Source organism: Seriola lalandi, unplaced genomic scaffold, assembly GCF_002814215.2.
Source record: "Seriola lalandi dorsalis isolate HSWRI2012SDOR001 ecotype SW California unplaced genomic scaffold, Sedor1 jcf7180002054549, whole genome shotgun sequence".
Classification (NCBI taxonomy): Eukaryota; Metazoa; Chordata; class Actinopteri; order Carangiformes; family Carangidae; genus Seriola; species Seriola lalandi.
In genome coordinates this window covers 369,221-390,630 of record NW_019525102.1, presented here as the reverse complement: position 1 = coordinate 390,630, position 21,410 = coordinate 369,221, and the positions used below count along the sequence as shown (strand labels likewise).

At 42.2% G+C, this 21,410-nt stretch overlaps 2 protein-coding genes across 2 annotated transcripts in view; both read right to left on the bottom strand.

Moving 5' to 3' along the window:
- znf219 (zinc finger protein 219) overlaps positions 1-5,231 on the bottom strand; it is a 19,805-nt gene extending 14,574 nt beyond the window's left edge. Inside the window, exon 1 of the mRNA XM_023415406.2 lies at positions 5,089-5,231. The gene's annotated coding sequence lies outside the window, so the exon portion shown is untranslated. The remainder of the gene's footprint in view (positions 1-5,088) is intronic.
- A 6,598-nt stretch (positions 5,232-11,829) lies between these two features.
- The window catches only part of arhgef40 (Rho guanine nucleotide exchange factor (GEF) 40), a 39,979-nt gene continuing 30,398 nt past the window's right edge, over positions 11,830-21,410 (bottom strand). The window contains exons 24-27 of the mRNA XM_023415405.2: positions 20,092-20,202; positions 16,911-17,020; positions 15,165-15,208; positions 11,830-14,928 (exon numbers count right to left, since the gene is read on the bottom strand). Of these exons, the coding sequence (XP_023271173.1) occupies positions 15,182-15,208; positions 16,911-17,020; positions 20,092-20,202 (248 nt within the window). The 3' untranslated portion in view covers positions 11,830-14,928; positions 15,165-15,181. The remainder of the gene's footprint in view (positions 14,929-15,164; positions 15,209-16,910; positions 17,021-20,091; positions 20,203-21,410) is intronic.

The following is a 21,410-nucleotide window of genomic DNA, read 5'->3' as shown; positions in this document are numbered from 1 at the left end:
CATCTCATCTCCAGCTCCAGCAGTGATAAGGGTAAAAGCCTCCCACTGTGTGCCCAACACTTACTGTAAAGATGTGCCTGGTGGATTCCTTGTACAGGAAATGCTAAGTTTTTGTGTATCATCTTGGTTTGAACTTGAGAGCAACACTGCTCTGATAAGGCTCAAGGCCTGTCTTGGAAACGAAACTACAGGCATTCATGGTGCTGGTGGGGAAAAAAACGTCAGTCAAATGGCCAAAGATTGATATGTTGGTGACCTTTTTGACAGACATTTTGTGAGGCAGATGAAGACAGAGTTGTGCGAAAATGATACACTCAGCCCCGGACTCTAAATCTGTCCTCAGCTCTTTCATCTTTTACGAGATACAGGACGGCCATCAGCAAAATTTAGCAAAGTAAAAGCAATACATTTCCTGCCAAAGTCATGTGTTTTATCTGCTACTTTCTGCTTTTTTTTTTTCCCCATTTCCTCCCGTCTAACCTAACCACTTCATTTCTCCTCCTCTACCTCTCCCTCTATACTCTCCATCTCCTCTCAAGCTGTTGCTCCTGCTCTTTCTGAATGAATTCCTCCTCCAGCGGAGAACATGAGCCGACACTTCCCCGCAGATGCGGAGCGCTGAACTGGGAGCGACGCGGCGGTGCCAGATCTGAGCAAGTGAATCTGAACGTTGGAAACATCACAGCATCTCGGCAGAGAAACGAGGCTCTCGCTCCAAGTCATACAGGCCGTACTGTGTCTAAACCAATGAGTGGAGGCGCTGACTGACTCGTCTGATTCAGGATTACAAGATTGAAGCCTTAAAAGAAGAATTGCTTTGGAGCATGCAAATGTTGCCAGCAAATCACTGGATGTGTTCCTCCTAAAAGGCTTATCTGTGCACAGTGAAGATCACCTGCAGGGGCTGCGAGAAAAAGCAAAGGAAGGGAGCAATCATGCATCCCACAGGTGACACGAACACATACCTGATGATTTCTTTTCCCTGTCACAAATCAAAATTTGTGCTAAAAACTGTCATTCAAATAATGAATATCATGATCCAAATTGGACAAAAAATGAACCCCTCCTCTGAAGTGTCCTTGGGCAAGGCGCCCACTACCCACAAGCCCCAGGGATGCTGACCTTACACTGTGACCTCCTTGTGGAATATGTGTATCAGATATATCAGACATGTGAGCACCTACAAGAGCCTTACTATAGAAAAAATAGTAACTGTTAACACAGGTTGATTCTTTATTCCCCCCAGGGGAAATATGCAGAGCATGTGCTCTCTTTCTTAGTAACACGCTGCTCCACGCACACTCAGTTAAATATAACTAACTAATAACTGATATATATGGAGTGCCAATACATAAATCGACACCTCACTGCGTAATTCAGGGTAATGCACCCTGCACAGCGGCACCATGTCAGTATGTCTACGAGGTTGGAAGTTAACTTTGTTTTCTCTGTCAGGGGATTTGAGCCTAAAGGTGAGGATGAACTCAAAAAAAAAAACCTAGTTTGTAACATGTGTTGTCTGACCGCGCTGGAGGGCAAAAGTGTTTATAGCTGGTCCAAACGGCGGGGTCACAGAGAGGGGGGAGACGCGATAATCTATTAAATATGAGCATAATGGTGCACAATTTCTTCCCTGGAAGGCATTCATAGTGTTGCACTCAGTTGTACGCACACACGGGAACAGAAATAGTTGTGTAAAGAATAAAAAGAAGAGAGAGAAGCTCGAGATCAATTAAAAACTGCGTCACTTTCACACCTCCACTGACCTGGCCAGTTGCTGCATAGAGTGAATGTGAGACGTCGGACTGTCTATTTTATAAAAGTTGCAGAAATTGTTGGATACAGGCTCTATTCCGACACCGGACAGGTGTGGGAGGAAGGAGGTTTCAGACACTGACAGATACTTGTTTTGTATTATACTGATGTCTTATTATATTCAGCCTCTCTGACTAACCTTTAGGCTTCCTCCGCTCACCATCTCCTGGTGACTGGACCAGTGCGGGAATATCTTTTGCTTGACCGTCTGTTTGAAATCACAGCGGGCCCTCCTACTCTGCGCTGTGACCTGCCTAGCTTTCCAAACTTATTATGTGATATATATCCAACCATACACAGAAGAGAAAGTGAAGTGTCTACCTGTCCATCACTACTGTAAAAACTGCTTTAAAACTGGTCTGAGAACTGAATACAAATGGCACAAGTGGCGTACTATTTAAGTAAGACCCTAATGCTCTAAATACACACTAATCCCGAGCAGCCAGCAGAACTCTCAACAGTCTCAAAATGTCACAATGCAGTAGATTCTCCCTAACTGAGGGCAAGCAGGTGCCTCTCCCACAGCGCACTAATGACCCAATTATATCAATCAGAAGCCTTGATTGGTGCTACACTCCTCTCCTTTTTACTCTCTCTCCCTCCGTCTCTCTGTCTCTTTCTCCCTCACATACAATCTCTTCCCCCAAGAGCCACCTGGATGGGGTGTGTGTGCCCCCTCAAGTACAGTACAGTATGTACAAAGATGGGGAGGAGGCGGTGTTGATGGTGGTGGTGGAGGAGGAGGATACTACTTGAACACAACAAGCAGAGAAAAGGTCTGAATGAAGCAAAACCATTAGACACTTTGTAACATGGGGCCAGTGTTTCATATTCATTAGTACAGCAGGTTCCTGATGAGTGTTTGCAATATGAAATCATCGACTTGCATCAAAAGGTAGACAACCTGTGGGGGTGGGGGGGGGGTTACTTTTCCAGCAGAGCGGTTAAGATTTTTTTAGTAGTAGCAAGATAAAAAATTTAGTGGAGAGGCTTGTTTTATTAGTTTGTTGCAGAGACAGGTACCTTCTGCTAACGTAATTGATCAAAAAAGTCACTCTAGTGGGCAATAATCAAAAGAAAAACACTCATTTTGACAAAGCTGTATACAGTTTTCAGATTTCTTTCATAGATCATATCTGCTTTCAACTCAGACGGGCGTTATTGAAAGATAATGTGTAGTTTAGATCTTTAAAATTCAAAGAACATATGTATCAAAAATGATAAATAAAATAAAAAATGAAGTAGAGATACTTTAAGGACCCTTCAAGACAGCCCTGATTATAGGACAAGCCAGCAATGTCAACCTACTTCCACTATGCACACGCTCTGAAAAGTGTGACATTTTGGGTGGATATAAAAATAGGGCATTTCAGGATCCCTAAACATATTCCACTGGATATAGAAAAGGCGACGGGAGTGTCTTTGGTCAACCCAGATGACACGTCTGCGCCTTATCTCAAGAGGAATTTCCTCCTCGCCCCTATGATGTGCGTCAATAACGTGCAACCATTTTCAGTCGCTCTTTCCCCTCTTCTCTCTCGCGGCCATCTCAATTAGAGGCACATTAATGAAATAAATAACCATCAACAAACAATGCACTAATAAACACCCCCACTAAAATGAGATTAACCCTGCCCGGTGTCCGCGCACAATCCCGTTTCCAAAAAATGCGATTAAAAATCATAAACAGTGGGATATAGTTTGGAGAAGTCGGGGGTGGCGTGTGTGTGTCATGTCAGCCTATCTATCGCTCTCTCCCCTGCTCCATTTTGTTCTTAAATTTTCTATACAAAAGATTAAGGGAGGGGAAAAGACGAGTGAGCGAGCAGGGAGAGGACGGGAGGAGAAAAAGTGCCATCATGGATTTCATCTTGAATCCTCTGCCAATCTCCCAAAACCGACATCAGTCCCAAAAAGCGACATCGTGTCCAAAAACGCACATTTTTAAAACCGCGGCTGCAAAACCGGTAACTTATCTTTACAGAATACAATTTGGCAACACGCGTTTTGCACACACACACTCCCATATACACACACACACGGCTACAACAACGTTGCATGCCAGACTTGCTATGCTACTTTCTGAGCTTGTAGACACTAGAGGTGATGTTAGGACAACTAAACGGGTTGTAGTAAACATTGTAGTAAAAGGTGGCAAAAGTAAAACGTTTATAAAACACTATTACAGTCTGTGGATGCGTTTTTGCGCACATCCCACATGAAAGTGACGGTGCTTATCTCGAAAACAATGCACTACACAATGCCTAATGTGCGTCCAACAAAAGAATTAGTCAAGCTAATCGCATCTACCTACAAATTACGCTTTGTAAATCAACTTGCTAACATGCAAAAATCCACTTTTACGCCTGGACAATATGTCGGCGGCTTATCGAAATGCTCCGTTACGCACCACGAACTTGTGCCTCTTTTTTTGGGGGGTAAAAGCTACTTTTTATGGTCAAACGTCGTTTTTCTAGAGAGGTTAAAAGGGGATAAAGAAGAGGAGGTCATATCGCTGCCTAATTTCAAAACTGCTTTCCTCGCGTGGACGCTAGCTAACACAACTTGGTTAAAGTTACGAGCGAATTAAAAAAAAAATACATCTTTAACCTCTCCGAGTGACTTTTCGTGCACTTGCAACCATTTTAAAGTCGAATTACGTTTCGAGTTGACTTACCCCGTCGACTTATTTTAAACGTTAGACGGAGCATTTTCGGGATTATTTTGGGAAAACAGCATTTCTCCGCTTTTTTTTTTTTTTTTGTCATGTCACGGCTATACGACGGCTACATGCATGTCGGCCACGCGCGCACATACACCGGCTTACATACATGACACACACGTAAAGTGTTCCGGAGCGCGCGGTTACATACTATACATACATACGTACATACATGCTTCATGCCAGTCACTCACATACAAGCACACACGCGCGCACATACACATTCACACACACATACACACACACACACACACACACACACGCATACATACACAAACACAAACACACACACTCTCACATAAATTCAAACTGTAAAAAATAAAACACAACAACAACTATATTTGGCCATTATCCCGTGTGTTGCTCGTGGAAAAAAAAGAGGCAACAACAGTCGCAATAAATTCAACAATTTTGGAAATGTTTCATCAGCGGTGTTTCGTAGCACCATGCATAAAAGTGTAGCCTACATGTAAACATAGTGGTGGATAAAATTTAACTAGATAAATGAAGATATAGGATATATGTTGAAAGTAAAGACTCAGTGTACTTACGGGAGAGGCGGCGAGGAGATTAATGACACGACACGTCATGATTACGTTTCACTTGAATTAAATACATTACGAGTTGGGAAAAAAATGGAAATCAGGGTTGTATACAAGCATACGCCGTTTCCCCCTCCCTCCTCCCTCCCTCCGTTTGGTCACCCTCTTCTCTCCCTCTCTCTCTCTCTCTCTCTCTCTCTCTCACACACACACTCTCTCTCCTCCTCCTTCTCCTCCTCCATCTCCCTTTCTTTCCCTTCTCCCTTTCTCTCCTTTCTTCTTGCATTTTTTTCTCCCATTTATTGTACAGGAGTGAGTGAATAGAGGAGAAGCAGAGGAGAAGTGGGAGGGAGAGTGATGTAGGTTGGAAATGTTAATTATAATCTCAGCACGGGCACCATTTTACAACGCTGTCATCTCTTCACATTTGTATCCTAAATATGGCATCTGGGGTGGCGGGTAGCTGACAGTTTAGAGAGACATTTTTTGGAGGGGGGAGAAGAAGAAAAAGAAGAAGAAGAAGAAAAAAGTTTCACACCAATTGAAGTGTGTTAAAAGTGATGACAGGGGCAAGAGGTAACCTAAATGTTGTGGTGAGACACCCCGGAAGCACATGGCCACACTGAGGATGGGAATATACAAAGTGCACATTTTTGGACTTCTGGTTCCCAATATAAGGTTGAGGGACCAGTAGGAGTCCCTCAGGAGGTTTCCAGGGGGTCCTCAGCTAAAATAGCAACAGTGGGAAAGGCACACTGAAAGTAGGTCTACAGGATTGCTTGAGAAAATTAATACAAAGTATTTATAGTAAATTTAAGCAATAAAAGTAAAAGCAGTGAACTATTTGTTTTAAATTCTGTGACTTGTTGCACATCGCCGTGATCTTGTAATACGCACTTTAAGCACATGGCACAAGTTTAGTTCTCATTGGTTTAGTCGTAGTAGGTGCACATATCCACCAACCCGCAGTTTGCGGCGCTTCCCTATCAAAAAAGAATTAAAGTGTAATTTTAAAGAATATTAAACACATTTTGTCTGAAGAAGAAGAAGCTGACAGACTTGGAGCAACACACACACATATATATATATATATATATATATATATAACCAATTTATAACGGTGTTTCACCACCTGATGAAATGAAGGCAAGTGTTCGCCTTTCATTTTTTTGGGGTTAAACAGCTCTTTAACCCACCAACTTAACAGGTTCTGTTCACCAGCTGATCACTCGTGTGTCCGTTCGGTGCCGGGCAGGTTTCATTCAGCTGCTGGAGCGAGACTGAACCAAACAGTAGAGTTACCTGAAGGAGAGCGGCTGTTAAGACATGAAAATACTCTGCTGTGAATAATTATCTGGGTCTAAAATGGTTCTTCGACAAAAAAAAAAAAAAAAAAAAAAAGTAACAAGTTTAAGATTTTTACGAACTCGTCAACTTTTTCTCCCTCATTGAAACATCCAGTCTATGAATATGCAAACATCGTTCATTTTGAAAAGTTTAACTGCTGCTCATCTGAAAAAGTCTAATCTTAGTGTATTTGCACTTGAAGTTTCAAGTTTCCACATCAAACTTGTCTAAGTTCCATGTTGGATTCCCGTCAGCTTGTATTGATATACATTGATATACAGAATGTATATATATTGTTTGCGTGTAGACGTCTTAGGGTGTTTTCACACCTGAAAGTTTGGACCAAGGTTCATGCTTTTGACCGTTTAGTTTTGGTTTCAAATTGAAATACTGCAAGTGTACTAAAAAAACATGCCTTCATCCTGTCGTCATCACCCACTTGTGCTGCGTCTCCCTATACTTGACATTGATTGTTTATAGACAGGTGTGCACCTGACATCAGCGCGTTGTCAGTTTGGCAGAATTCACAAAACAACTTCTAAGTTTCAGCACTTTTATGCATTTTTTCAAGTTGATTTTGTCATCAGACCAAATTAGAATGAAATATTTCGTCTCCTCCTCTCCCATGTGTTACCACCGCTTATTTTTTACTTCTCTTCCGGTTATTTTTCTTCTTCTATTGTTTAATGGGTGACCAGCCTCCCTCAACTTCCTGTAATTGGTCTGAAAGTCCAAACCACCTTTAAAAAAAGTGTTTTCACACTTAAAACAAACCGAACTGATGGTTCTGTTTGATCCGGACCGAGAACACCTGTTTTGGTCCGAGGCACCTTTCACACCTGCTACTTTGGTCCAGGCAAACGTGAAAAAGTCAGAATGTCCGAAGCGAACAAGGTAGGTGTGAAAGCAGCCTTCAACTAAGATCTGTTCAGCAGATGAATGTGAAAACAGCCTGCTAGTGTGTCAAATTTTACTGCAGTTGGTGTTCAGCTACTTTTCTCCTTCGACAGCCGTACACTCAAATTTCAGCTCATCTGGTGTGTGTGTGAAAATGCTCAACTGCACATGATGGACTTCATGCACTCAGTTATGATGTGGCAAAGTTGACATTGGGACAGGAAGGGTGCAGCGCACTTACTGAGGACTGGGCCTTGAGTCGACTTTAAATCGATCAGAGAGGCTGTTTCATTCGTCGGTTTCAGGATCCACAGGCTTGTTGCCTATGTATCTGATTCAATGGGAATCTGGTTGAAAGCATATCCACCATCTTGATCTGACTGATCTTGATTCGAGACACACATCGCCATATTATCTTGCATTGGCAGTTATATCCTCTTATCGCTGGTCTGGAAAAAAAGTTATTTCAACAAGTCGGCTCCTGCTTATACCTTTGCCATCGGCCTTATCAGCTTCCATCACGAGCATTTTAAAATGCTTCAGCACAGACTTTGTGTTTTCCTATTGAATCATTCTTGCATTTCATTTGCTATGTAAGAGGCTTGCATGAGCAAGCGTGCAGCGCAAGGGCAAATGACAACAACGAAAAGCAGAGAGTCAAATCCACAAAACGTGGGCCAGGATGCGAGTGGAGTGGAGAAGCCCACGCTCCTCTTACACCACCTCTCAGCCGTGATCAAAGAGAGTTACAGCGTGAGATATGGTATGTATCTCAACAACAAAAAGCCAGTTGAACAGTTTGTTAGGTGAGGAATGCAAAAAGGTTCACCTTTATGTTTTGTTTACCCCTTTCTCTCACTTTTAAATGCTTTGATTTTATTCTCGTCAATAACAGCTCTTCAGTCCAAACGGTATTTAGATGTAACCTCTGGCTTTGTGCATTCGCTTTTGTCCCGACATATAGAAGAAATTTCAGTTCATTGAAAGTCTGAATATTTTTCACCAAAAGGCCTTGGTTTTAACATTTAAATGTGATGTGCTCGCACACTGTGTGAAGGTAAATGTTGGCTGGGAAATTCAAATGTCTTTGCTGACGCAGAACATATCTCCTGGATCAGCCATTGTAAGCCTGCTATTGTGTATCTGAGAGTGACTGACTAAGTCTGTGGCATATGTGCAGTGCATGCTTGTCTCGGTGTGTGTACATAGTAAATCAATGTGTGCATATGAGTGTGTGTGTTCGCACATTTTGCATGTCAGCAGCTTATATATGTGTATGCAAGTACATATATGAATGCATGCTCTGTCTGATGATGTGTCCCTGCAACTGTACTGTGCGCGTGTGGTGTGTGTGTGTGTGTGTGTGTGTGTGTGTGTGTGTGTGTGTGTGTGTGTGAGAGAGAGAGAGAGAGAAAGAGTGTGTGTGTGTGTGTCCCTCTCTGTCTGTTTGTGTTTGTGTGTATGCTCACGGTACATATGTGTACGTGTTTGCGGCTGCCACAGTGGCATCATCACCCGCCCCGACGCTTTGATTGTTTTCTCCGCCGCAGCAGAAATGCACCAATTAATATGCAGAGAGTGAGTGAGACAGAGACACACACACATACACACACACACACGCACAACACACAAAACAAAAAAAACCCCCAAAAAAACAGCCGTGAGGGAGGGAGACAAGGAGGGAGGTGTGATGGAGAGAGAAGTGAGGGGGGGGGCAGAAGAGATGGCACAGAGAGGGGGAAAGAATAGGAGAGATGAAATGAAAGATGAGGGAAAGTGTGTGTGTGTGTGTGAGAGAGAGAGAGCGAGAGAGACAGAAAGAGGGAGAGAGATGGAGTGAGATAAGGGGCGAGGGTGGAGGGGAAGGGAGGGCGTAGATGGAGGGGATGAAATCTGATAGATGTTTGAGTAAAAACAAGAGAAGGAGAGAAAGAAAAGAGTGAGGGATGAGGCTGAGGTGAGGAGGAGGAGGGGGGATCAATATGTACATATTCAGTGAGATATGGTGGGAAATCAATTGAGAGGAGGGGAGGAGGAATTGATTCGGGAGGAGGAGGAGGAGGGAGAGGTGGAGATGTGGGGGTCACAAGGATGGAGGGAGGGAGGAAGGAGACGACGGAGGAGGAGTGCAGAGGTGGAGTGATATGTGGCTACGGCTGCTGTCCTTTTTGTCGCAGTGTCAGGGTATTGATACTGTAATACACTCCCACCCCCCGACTCACACTCACACACACACACACTAACACACACACAAACACGCACCATCACCCCCCACCACCCCTCACACCCCCATCACAATGCTGCCGTGACAACGGCTGTCGCGGCGACGCCTACTGGCACAATGCAGCCACAATACTGAGGGCACTGAAGCATCACACACACACACACACACACACACACACACACACACACACACACACACACATACTCTGAGAGAGACAGAGAGAGCAGAGCAGGCCAGAGAGAAAGAAAAAAAGGAGGGAATGAAAGAAAAAAAAAGGGGGAGGAGAAATATAAGGAGGGAGAGGTGGAGATTAAGAGGGAGGTAGGAAGATGGATGGATAGAAAGGGATGGAGATGGTGATGGAGATGGAGAGGAAAGAGGGAGGGGAAGGGTAGGGGACATGGATTGATGGAGAGACAGGAGCGAGGGAGGAAGGGAAGGAAGGAAGGAAGGAGGGAGGGAGGGAGGGAGGTGGAGGAGAGATATGGTGGGATAATATTACATGTGTAAAACGCTGGAGGGTGTGTGCCCATAGAAACATGTTTAATGGCTTTTATGATTGCGGGGAAGGTTGTGTGAGGTGTGTGTGTGTGTGTGTGTGTGTGTGTGTTTTTTGTATGACAGAGTGATGTATGCACTGCATGTGTGCAAACAACAAGGTGTTTATGTGAATCCATGTTGGGTAACAAATACAATATGCGATGATCCATATGTATTTATATTTACACTGCACATACCTGTGTCTAGACAGTGTTTGGTGTATACACATGTAAGCATGAACGCACCTGTGTAGGGTTCATGACATCATACTGTAGGAATTTTAGGATATATTGTCAATAATCGGTTATGTGTCATGATTTTCTATCTATTTTATGTTGTTATTTTTTCTACTTTACAATAATAATATAACATAGTCCGGGTTTTAGTTTATGTTCTGCCACTTAAAAATCTTTTTCTGGTTAAATGAAGTTGAAAAAAAAGGTAATTGATGAATTTGATATAATGCTGTTACAATAAAATACACACAAATCATGCTATAAACCTGAAAATCGGTGTTCATGGGCTTGTTTAAGAGGTCATTTTGGTGGCAGTTTGTTCCTAAGCGGTTTAAATCTTTGGTGTCAAACTTGTATTCAAAGAAGAAAAAAAAAAAGAAAAGAAACTAAAATAAAAATACACACACTGCCTGCTCTGACCTCCCTTTGCTAAAATGTCTGCGCCGGCATATTACTGTATCTCCCCCCAACATGCACTCTCATTTACAAAAGAAACGCTTGGCTGGCTGCCTATAAGTCAGTTTATCCGCGTGAGATGACCAACGTCCCTCTTTTTCTTTCTCTTTTTTTTTCTCCCCCCCCTCACACTATCTCATACAGTGTGTGTGCGTATGATCTATAGTTCCCTGCCTCCCTCCCTCCCTCCATCACCCCCTCCCCTCCCTCCCTCCCTCCCTCACCCTAACCCTTCTTAATATGATGTAAAAAGCTAATCGCATGCAAATGTCTGTTGTCCCGGTAACCGGGCCTGAAAAATCCCTTTGATGTTTCCCCCGACTCATTCTCTTCACGTTCTCTTTGTTCGCCACAGTCTCGCTGCTTTGTCAACATCCCCCCTTTTACCCCGCTCGCTCTCTCTCCTTCATCCATTCTGCAGCTCTCTCGGCCCTCTCTTAGTTCTCTCCATTAGAAAAAAAAAAAAAAGTTCTAACTCTACTTTGTGTCTCCCTCTTTCTATAAGCCCCCCTCTCTATTCTTCTTCTCTTTTTTTTCGTGCCTCCTCTCCCCCTCGTGCTCCTGCTCTCCCCTTGACTGTGCCTCTCTGTCTGTCTGCCCCTTCGCCCTCGCTCATTTCCCATCATTCCCACCTACTGTCTCCTGTCCTTCTCCTCTGTCGCTCCCTCGCTCTCTCCCTCAGTTCTGCCCCTTCCTGTTGCCCCCTCCTCCTCCTCCTCTTTGCCCACCCTTTATCTCTCATTCCTCTCTCCATGTCCCTCACATGCACAGATGGACACACACACTCATGCTCTCAAACTGCCCTCCCCTTCTTTAGAGAATTTGATCCCTGGAACTATTTGATATGGCGCTGCACTGTAGTTATCTAATCATTCTGGTTTTTGTGAGGCCTGGTGGAGGCAGCAGCACAGCTGGCTTTCAGAGAAGAGACCCCACTCATTACAGCAAGTTTGAGGTTAGAAGGTTACAGGCCTCGTTTTTTGAGGTTAGACCTGCTACATGGTTCGAGCACAACCTTTAACCTCCCCTCCTTAAATCTCTTCCGAGAGGTTTGGAGCTTCCATCCAGTTTTAATTCAACACAGAACAGTAAAAAAAAAACAAAAAAAAACAGTCAAAGTACAATTATCAAGTAAGCATAACATGCATTTCCAACATTCCTTCAAAAATTGTAAACATCAGGCAGAGTTTGTCATAGAAAAAGAGCAGAGAGAAAAGTTTCTATACATTAATACTGCCTTGCTATGGCATACAAAAGTGAGGGATTCTGCATATGACAATCTATACTGCAGTAAGAATGAAAGATGGTGTTCATTACATTGCTTCCAATATAACGCAATGTACCAAACAGCTAAAGGCTATGAAGTATACGGGGGTTTTCTCCAAGCCAACAAATTACATATTGATTCAGAAACGGCTCAATAGCCATTTGCAATTTCTGAATTTGGATGCAGATATGAAACGTGCTAAATCTGATAACGGCGACAAATGGCCACTGCTGTCTGCAGACACAAGCATGACCTCCCGCTGCTGCCGACTCTCGCTACCTGATGGTTTCATATTGTACCTTAAGCATGATATTGTTTGATAAACACGCTATACAATCAAACCAGTGAGTGGATGTTTGATTGGTTTTACCGGCTCCATCTTCGCTGTCATGAAATATGAACTACATCACTGTATGAAATATGGAAACAGTTTTTACTGCTGCACCATAACAAAAAAATGACAAGTTCTAGATATCTTGTGCATTATTTAGTACATATTCAGTGCTGTCATGTATATGGAAATTTTCAGTTTTGAGGATCTGAATAAAACTCAGTGTACAGTGTAACATGTTTTTCTATTAATGGATCCATTAGTAAGTTTGGTAGAGTGGTAGAGGTTAAGTTGCTGTTCTACAGAAGTGGAAGTTATTTTTATCTTTTGTTCCATTAGTTTTGAGACACGATATCCGAAAGGAATGCTTCCATGTTTTTAGAAATGTGCTTACTCACTTGTCAAGAGTTAGATAAGGAGACTGATACCACTCTCCCCTCTCTCTGGACAACATGAATACACAGGCAAGAGTCAGTTAGCTTAGTTTAGCTTAGCGCAAACGAGTGGAAGCAGAGGGAAACAGCAAGTTAACTCTGTCTGAAAGTAACACAATCCATCTGCAAAGCTCACTAACAAACACATCTCTCCTTCACTTGGCCTGTTTATCAAATTTTTAGTGTAAAATTGATACGCTTTGGTTTTACCTTTGTTTCCAGTCTTTATGCTAATTTAATCTAACCAGCTGGCTGTAGCTTTACTCCACGGACGTTGGATTGGCATCATCTAACTCATATTTAAAGCATATTTCCTAAAATTTCAAAGTTGTGAAGGCGGTAACAAATTAACGTTAATGACATTTTTCAGTCCTTTAAATGCGTTTTAAGTTTTTTTTAAATCGTATTTCAAAGATTTTAGCTAACAGCAGATAATGCAAACATTAGCCAATAATCATAGGTTTGTACGGATTAAACAAACAAGATATAGCCTAATGTGTTAATTGGTAAGACTTAGATGCTGGCAGGTGTTTTTTTTTGTTTTTTTTGTTACCCTTGGACAGAGCCAGGCTAGCTGTTTCCCTCTGCTTCAAGTCTTTGTGCTAAGCTAAGCTAATTTAGCTTCTCCTTTAGCTCTTGCAAAGAAAGTGCAAACTATTCCTTTAAAATTTAGGGTAAAGCAGTTCCCTGACATCACAGCTGCACCATGTCAAACAGTCTAATCTTGAAATGGAATAGGAAGTCATCTTTGATTACATTACTTCTTTAAGAACAGTCAATGTAGTTCATGTCTTCTCGCTGCAAGCACAAAACCAGTAAAACCAGAATATAGCACATCGAACAGACCCACCTTTCTCCATTTTATGGAGAGCGCCTTCCAAGTGGGTAAGCTTAGACTAAATGTAACGTCAATACCTCTTTGTACACAAATCAAAATTGCACATACACCCATTTTATACTTTGGAATATAGAGTATGGCATCTTATATTAAAAGGTATAATGTTAAATTCATAATCAGTTCTCATCAGTACACTGAGGAACAGTTTTAAGGCACCATGTTGATGACATAAGTTACACTTTAGAGACTAAATACAATGTCGCCTTTAGATTCTTACCACTGTTAATAAAAACAATACCATTAGCTTAACAGGGACATATAGCAGTAAGATATGATACTGTAAGATGTTTCCATTCATCATCAAGGCAATTCTCACTGTATGTGTTGAGATGCAACCTTGCCTGTCGTTGATTTAGCCACTGTGCCAGGCTCTAAAATGGCCACAGTGAGTATGTGTGAGCATGTGAATGTGAACAGTGCTTCACTGTCTCATAACAATAAGAATGACTGCATGTGTTGAGGGACACTGTGTGTGTGTGTCTGTATTTGTGTATGTGTGTGTGTGTGTGTGTGCATGCTCACACCACCCCTGCCTCATTTACATAGATGCAATCACACCTAGCCTATGCCACGCATTTTTACACAGGCAGGGAGAAAAAAAAGAAAGTCTACAGTAGTCCATTCAGCGTTGTGAAAATGACAAAGTACATAATACATTCTAAATCTGCAATCCTACGGTGGATTTACGCCCTGCATATTACTTCCTGTTTATTATCAGATGCTGGAGCATGTGATGCGTACAGTCAGCCAGCCAGGCAGTCAGTGGTTCAGACCAAGTGGTTTGGCCTAGTGGGGAGCTGCAGGGCAGACAATGGCCGCACTGTGTGGCTGAAGTGCCTTTGGTGTCAATGACTCTGCCAGCAACTGAGACTGGCAGATCCAAAATGGCGGAGTGCAGAGAGCCCTGCTGGTGCTTGTCATGCTTTAAACAGGGCAGTTTTGATCCTTTTTGGATGCAGCTTTTCTTCGAGGGGTTCGTATCAGAGCTGTTTAAAACGAGAGAAAGCAGAGCAGAGCTACTCCGGCTAATCTGCTGGCTTTTTATTTGTTTTAAGGGGGTGAAGGGGGCAAGGGGGAAAGGGGGAAGGAGAGCAAGCATGTGGGAGAAGTTCAAATAGAGTCCGAGGGTCTCTCTTTTTTGTCTTCTTTGCCCCCCGAGGTCCAGTTTGGCTCGCCCACAGGTGGAGTAGAGATGCTTAGAAAGTCCAGGGTCCAGTTTCTGATTGTTACAGGAAGAGAAGGAGGACGCAAAAGAGAATAAAATATTAACACTCCCTACAAAGTGGGTTTTATCTTTACACAAATCCTTCTTTCAGAAGAGAAAAAAAGTGAGGAAGGTGTGAAATCAGAAAGTGAGCAATGCAGCGACGCAGTGACATGAGCAGCAGACGTGAAGTGAGCAACAACAGAAAGGAAAAAAGATGAAAGAAACATGGACTAAACAGAGTAACTTACTCTTATTGCGATGACAGCTACACAGCTGTAGAGGGAGACTGACTCTGAGGAGGGAGAAAGAAAGAAACAGTCACATCTTATATTCTGCGCTAAAGTGTGCGTGCATATTAAAAGTGTGCGCGTACGTGTGCACAGCGAGCGGCAATCCTCCCTCTGTTGTTGAATATGTGCATATCGCTGTCTGTGTGTTTGCCCTATCTGTTTTGGCTGCGTGTGTCCGTCTGTCTGTCAATCTGTTCCCAGCGCAGTCTGTTTGCCAATCTGTCATATTCTGTTTGCTAGATAAGGAGATTGAGAGAATGCGTTTGTGCGTGTGTGTGTGCGTGTGTTTGTGTGTGTGTGTGTGTGTGTGTGTGTGTGTGTGTGTGTGTGTGTGTGTGTGTGTGTGTGTGTGTGTGTGTGTGTGAACAGAGCAAATTAATTTAAACTCTACCGTGGAGATGCCAGTCAGGTATTTCTGTTTACTTACAGCTAAGAAGATGCACGCATTCTGGCTTCCTTTTACTAACATGTAGAAAAGCTTTTGCTGTTTGAAGGACACTTTTTATATAAAACACCTCCATGAAACTGTTCCAGCTTCAGCCGTCTGATGACTTCAATCATCTCAGACAGAGGTTACATAAATACAGCAGACATTTTCATATAGGCCTTAACGTACAGTTTTTAGCAGACACGTGGGAAGTCTTGTGAAACGAGGAGCCTCAGGAGCTAAATCAGTGATGAAAAGTCTCTTTTGTGAAAATCCTGTTTGCAAATCCACAACAGCTGCAGAACATTTAGGATTAATTTTCTATTTTGCATGGATAACAAAACACTTGAGCAAAAATCTTCTCTTATGTATAATGTATAATACATCAGAAAAGAGACAAAAGGGATTGTGCTGGAAAAAGGATAAAACCCAAATGGGCTTCTTACCTAAAAAAAGATTTGCGCCTGAAAATCAGGCAAATTAGTGCAGATTGGAAAATGACAAATTTATGGCGTCTGGGGTCTAAGACAACGTCTCCAGTTTGGGAACCTCTGTTGCACGTCATCCCTACTTCCTCTGCCCTAATTTCTTGTCTGAACTGTCCACTACGGGGAGATGTGCAGAAGCAAGTACTTTATTATTACTAATGATAATATTGGGTCATTTTTTTGCCCTTATTAAAAAGAAATAGTCGACAGATTAAAGGGAACAAGGGAGATAAGAGTCAAGGACGGTCTGGATTCAAACCAGGGGACATTGCAGTTCATGGTTGACGTCTTAACCTCTAACCAACAGGGACACCCCTGGGACTGTCTGTCTCATTAGCCCACTCTGTCTCATCTTGCTCGTTTTTGGAATAGTTAGGAAGCCAACGAAACAGAACTCAGTTTAAACACCAATAACATCACAACAAAGGAATGTACTGCTGTGTGAAAAAATGTAACATTATTATTATAATGGTTGTAGCAGCAGGAGTCTCATTTGCAGGGCACTTCACTCGCATAGTTCCTGGGCCATCAGAAAGCCAGATCAGGGGCGTTTTGTGAAATGCAGGTAAAGTTCCCACGTTCCTTTTAAAAACCCTTATAAAACAGTCTGTGGTTCCAGTGGGAAAGAAAAGCCCAGCTAACCCTCAGCAACTCATTTCACATTCCTCACATTACAAATCTATATTTAAGCATGGAGAAGGGTTTGGGTCATTTCTCCAAATACAAACTGTGTTCGTTCACTTTTGAAATTGCTAGATTGTGTGATACGGGCTTACACTTTGAACTCACCTGTGAGTAACTTGTTGATCCAGAGCTTCTCCTGGGGTCCCTCCCAGACGCCGGGGATCCCCCCTCCTTCTGGCTGCCGACAGAGGAGGAGTCTGAGCAGCTACTGTGGACTGAGAGAGAGAGAGAGAGAGAAAAAGTGTGTGAGAAAGAGAGAGAGAGAGAGAGAGAGAGAGAGAGAGAGAGAGAGAGAGAGAGAGAGAGAGAAATGGTTGTGGTTTAACACACAGTATATCCAGCAGGTTGTAAACACACTTATAATACAAATTTTGCTTTCAGACATGATGTGATTGCATGGGTTGTTTTCCATTTACATTAGGCATTGTGTGTGTGTGTGTGTGTGCGCGTGCGTGTGTGTGCACTTTTATAATGTAAAAATCACCGTGTCAAAATGTTTTCCTGAAATTAAAAATGGAGGCCGAGCGGGGACGGGAGAGACAAAGAGAGAGGAGTCAGAGTGAGAAGGCATTTTTCTCATCCTGTTCAATGAATTTCTAACACCGTGCTCTGTCCCAGAGGACAATTCATGCATTGAAATCCTGAGCTGCTGCACTCAATGAGACACCTGGTGAGCAGTATGTGCATTACACTCAGCTATGCATGGGAAATCACCCTGGCTCTAAGGCAGCAGCAGCCTTTGGAGACTGGGTGGTGCTTTAAATTGGGTGTTTTTATTTAAATTGCTCATATTCTAACCCTGTGGACGGATCCCTCTTCTTAAAGGGAAAACTCTGATCTTCTTATATGATTATATACCATCAGCCTGTGAATGTGTGTGTTCCAGGAGTTCCTTTGTGACACAGATCGTAACTTTTCTTCAACCTGCCTCTGATGGTTCTATCGCATTTGGTAATTTTCTGCCTTTTTCCGGCAGAATAATGTCTGTACTCAGTGTGTTCAACAGGGAACTGTTTGAACCTGTTGCTGATTATACGTGTAGGTGGAGAGAGCGCTAATGTTGCTGATAGCATTAAGTAAAAGCAAGATAATGACAGTCTCTTACTCTTTTTTTTTTTTTTTGGTTGTTCTTCATGGACTTTCATGTAATTGACTGATTTCTCTCATTTTCATGTTGCTGCCTGACAACATATTCCTGCTTCAACATTATGTCTGTGACCAAACTCTCCTCAGAAAATATCTCAATGTTTAGACATTTATGTACAGCTTTTACATTTACATGGTTAATGTTGTAACAATTATATTATTAAAGCAGCACTTCCCATTTTCTAAATATTTAATTAAACGTCAATGCGAAATGTGAAAGATTTGATGAAAGATAGCTTGTAATAACAAACCCACATGAAAGTTACCACCTAACGTTTTAGCTTGTTCCAGCTCATTGTTTTGGTTTTACCCACATCCCAGAATGACACTTAACAGCTGACAAAGCTAGCAACTAGTGAACGCTAATAGTGGAACGAAAATAGCCTGATATTTTAGTCATGAATCAATGAAAACCAAAATACAGCTAAAAGCAAAGTGAAAATTGGACTTATATTCATCGGCCGGACACAAAAATGACTCACAATCAACAAGACTGTCGCTGTGTGTCTGCTGGGTGTGTCAACAGTAGTGGTGGTAAGATGAAGCTTCATGAAGCATTTAAACAGTCCAGCAAAGTGGTTTGAGAAAAGGTTCATTTCTTTGATGCTTCATGTTAACAGAGCGACATCTACTGGCCAGAATGTAAAACGGGCGACTACGATACAACCGCATGTATATTACAAACTATCAGCATAAGTGAAACCATGATTGTACCTTCATTTCTAAGCATACCTTTATAGTAATTCCTGTAAAAGGAATAAACATATGTCCTTGAAAAAATATATTTCAATAAACTTAAAGCATCCATAATAATGTTTCACTACTATGCTTGTACTTTATTGGGAGAAATAAGAGCAAAGTGTCTGAGAAGTCTTAGTTTTCCCTGGTGGATCCTTTGCAAATGCAACCGGCCAATGTGTGTTCAAAACAAAAACTATAAAAGTCATAATTTCTCTCGGAGGTCTTATAGTCAAATGTCACGCCCGTTCCTTAATTCGAACCGCGACCAAAAGCAGTCAATGTGGTAGGCTACAAAAGTGAGGCGTCACATGTCGTCACTTACGTCATACGTCTAAAATGATACACGCGTCAACCATAAAAAGCTCAGCTGTACTCGATGTTCACTCAGAAGCCTTGACGTCTCACATGCCATCACTAATAAAGAGGCAAGTGTTGTGTTTAAAGTTTGCTCCACTGCCCCCTAGTGGCCAAGTGGAAGTTCAAAGCGATGAAACCTTAATATATATAAAACAAAAACTTCAGGAATCAGTTTTACATTAGTTACGTGTTGCTTGGAACAAAAATATTAAGTCGTATCATCTTTGCATTAGCTGAAAGTAAATACAGGAGTAAAAAATACAGAAGAAATACAAAGAAAAATCTGCCTTAGGTGTTTTAACATCACAGCAGTGTTCTTCACTCATGGATTCAATATAAAAACCCAGACAAAGCCACGGTTAAACGGAGACATGGGACTGAAAGGTTGTGATGGGATTTGATCGTGGTAGATGTGAAATGTGTTTCCATAGTCAGGCTTCTTGACTGCGCTCCATATTCTCTGCAGGCACGTCACAGCTCTTCAGAATTTCTCAGTGTGAGACAAATATCAAAAATTCATAGAGTAGCTCGGGGGCGCAAGATAAAAAAAAAACATGTACCACATTATTACCTTGTCACATGGGGAGATACACCCAGGACCCGTTTTTGTTTCCTGTCCGTAATCTGAGGGCCACATCACTCTCAGCTCAGAGAGCACATTTGAACGATCCAGTAATCCAATCTGGTCACATAAAACCCTCCGACTTCGTCTGAACTGAAAGCCGACTCAGAATGTGTGAGGAGAGAAGTGGCGCTCAAACCTGAGTGTCATCTGATCACTCAGTTTCTCCCAAACATGACAACTTCATGTTAATGATGCACCTATAGTTAAATCAAATGACACAAAGGTGCACTTGTCCTTTAAGAATTTAATCTTTAAAACAGTTTCCTCATTAAAAAAACATTTCCGTTTCAAATATTTGATGCGAATGCTTTTTCTTCCCGTGCAGTTACCCGAAGCACTTATGTGCCTCTGGTACCTGAGGCATCCCACACACACTGTGGAAGTATTACAGATGTGTTACAGCCTTCTCCAGCTTACCTCTGTCATTGAGACTGTAGATGGATTCCAGCTCTGAGCCTGGAGTCCCTGTCGCGTCCAGCAGCAGCTTACTGGAAATTCCCATGCAGAGTGACTCCTTCAGACACAGCTCTGGGAGAGGGGAGAGGGAGGAGCAGGGAGGAGAAATCATTTAAAAATACAACCTCCATACTGCTTTTTTTTTTTTTTTTTTTTTTTTAAGGGTATTTGCAAGTTGTGTTCATGTGAGTACTTTTAGTGTTTTAAGGGAATAAGACAAGTTGTCAGAGGGTGAGGAAAACACCCTGTTTATTGTCTGGGTAGGTGAGAACAGTACCGTTTGAGCACCAAGTAACTGCGCCAAAAAATGTGTCAGTCCCCTTTTTTTTTTTTTTTTTATGCCAGCTGCAGTGCATCTTGTCTGGTGTGATACTGTAATCTAAGCCAGCTACAGGAAGCGACACTGAGATGCAAGGTTTCATGGATATGACATGTGATAGCCAGCAGTTCTTTGTGCTTTGGAAATCTGGGCATAAATAAATGAACAAAAATCAAACAGGAGACTGGACCGGTGCAGATATTTTTATCTGTTCTTTACGCACAGGAAAGGTAACTAAGATTAAGTTACACAGAGAGGAATCGGCTTTGTTTAGTGTCCTTGCCAGCCAATTGTGAGTCCATGTGACTTTTATACAGTTCCCCTTTTCTTTACAACCAAATTTAAAAAAAAATAAAAGCTTCAACAGCTAAACCATCAACTAACAGAACCACCTCCACTGTGTTTGGGGCCACATGACATTGCTGGGATTCAGGTTGAAAGCTGAGAATGTGACCTTTAAACTTCCTGCTTTACAACCAGTGGGTGCAGAAAATTAGGTGACTTTTCACTTTGAACAAAAGTATTTTTAACTTCCTTAAATGTTCCTTATTTACACTTTTCTGGTGTTTTAAGTGTTTATCCATAAGAAAATATATTTGTGGTTTTTAGAAAACAAAAACCATGTAGTTTTACATCTCCTCTCTCAGGCTTCTCTCTGGAGCGCTAGTAAAATCAGCTCGGTGAGCCAATCAGAAGAGAGAATGCTCTGAGCTTCTCTTCTGATTGGCTCACCGTTTTCTTGGTGATTGAATAAAAACATAGCAGATTTCGGGTAAAACACTCAGAGAAACCAAATCCTGCAAGGTTTGATGGTCAGTACAGGTGGGCGGGCATGGCTGTGGGCTGTGACTGTATAGTTGTGACATCACAAAGTTACAGATGTCCTGATGGCTTGTTTTAGGGCTCAGTTTCTGAATACAGGTTGTGTGCATTTCTCTGTGGACTGAGCAATTTGATACTT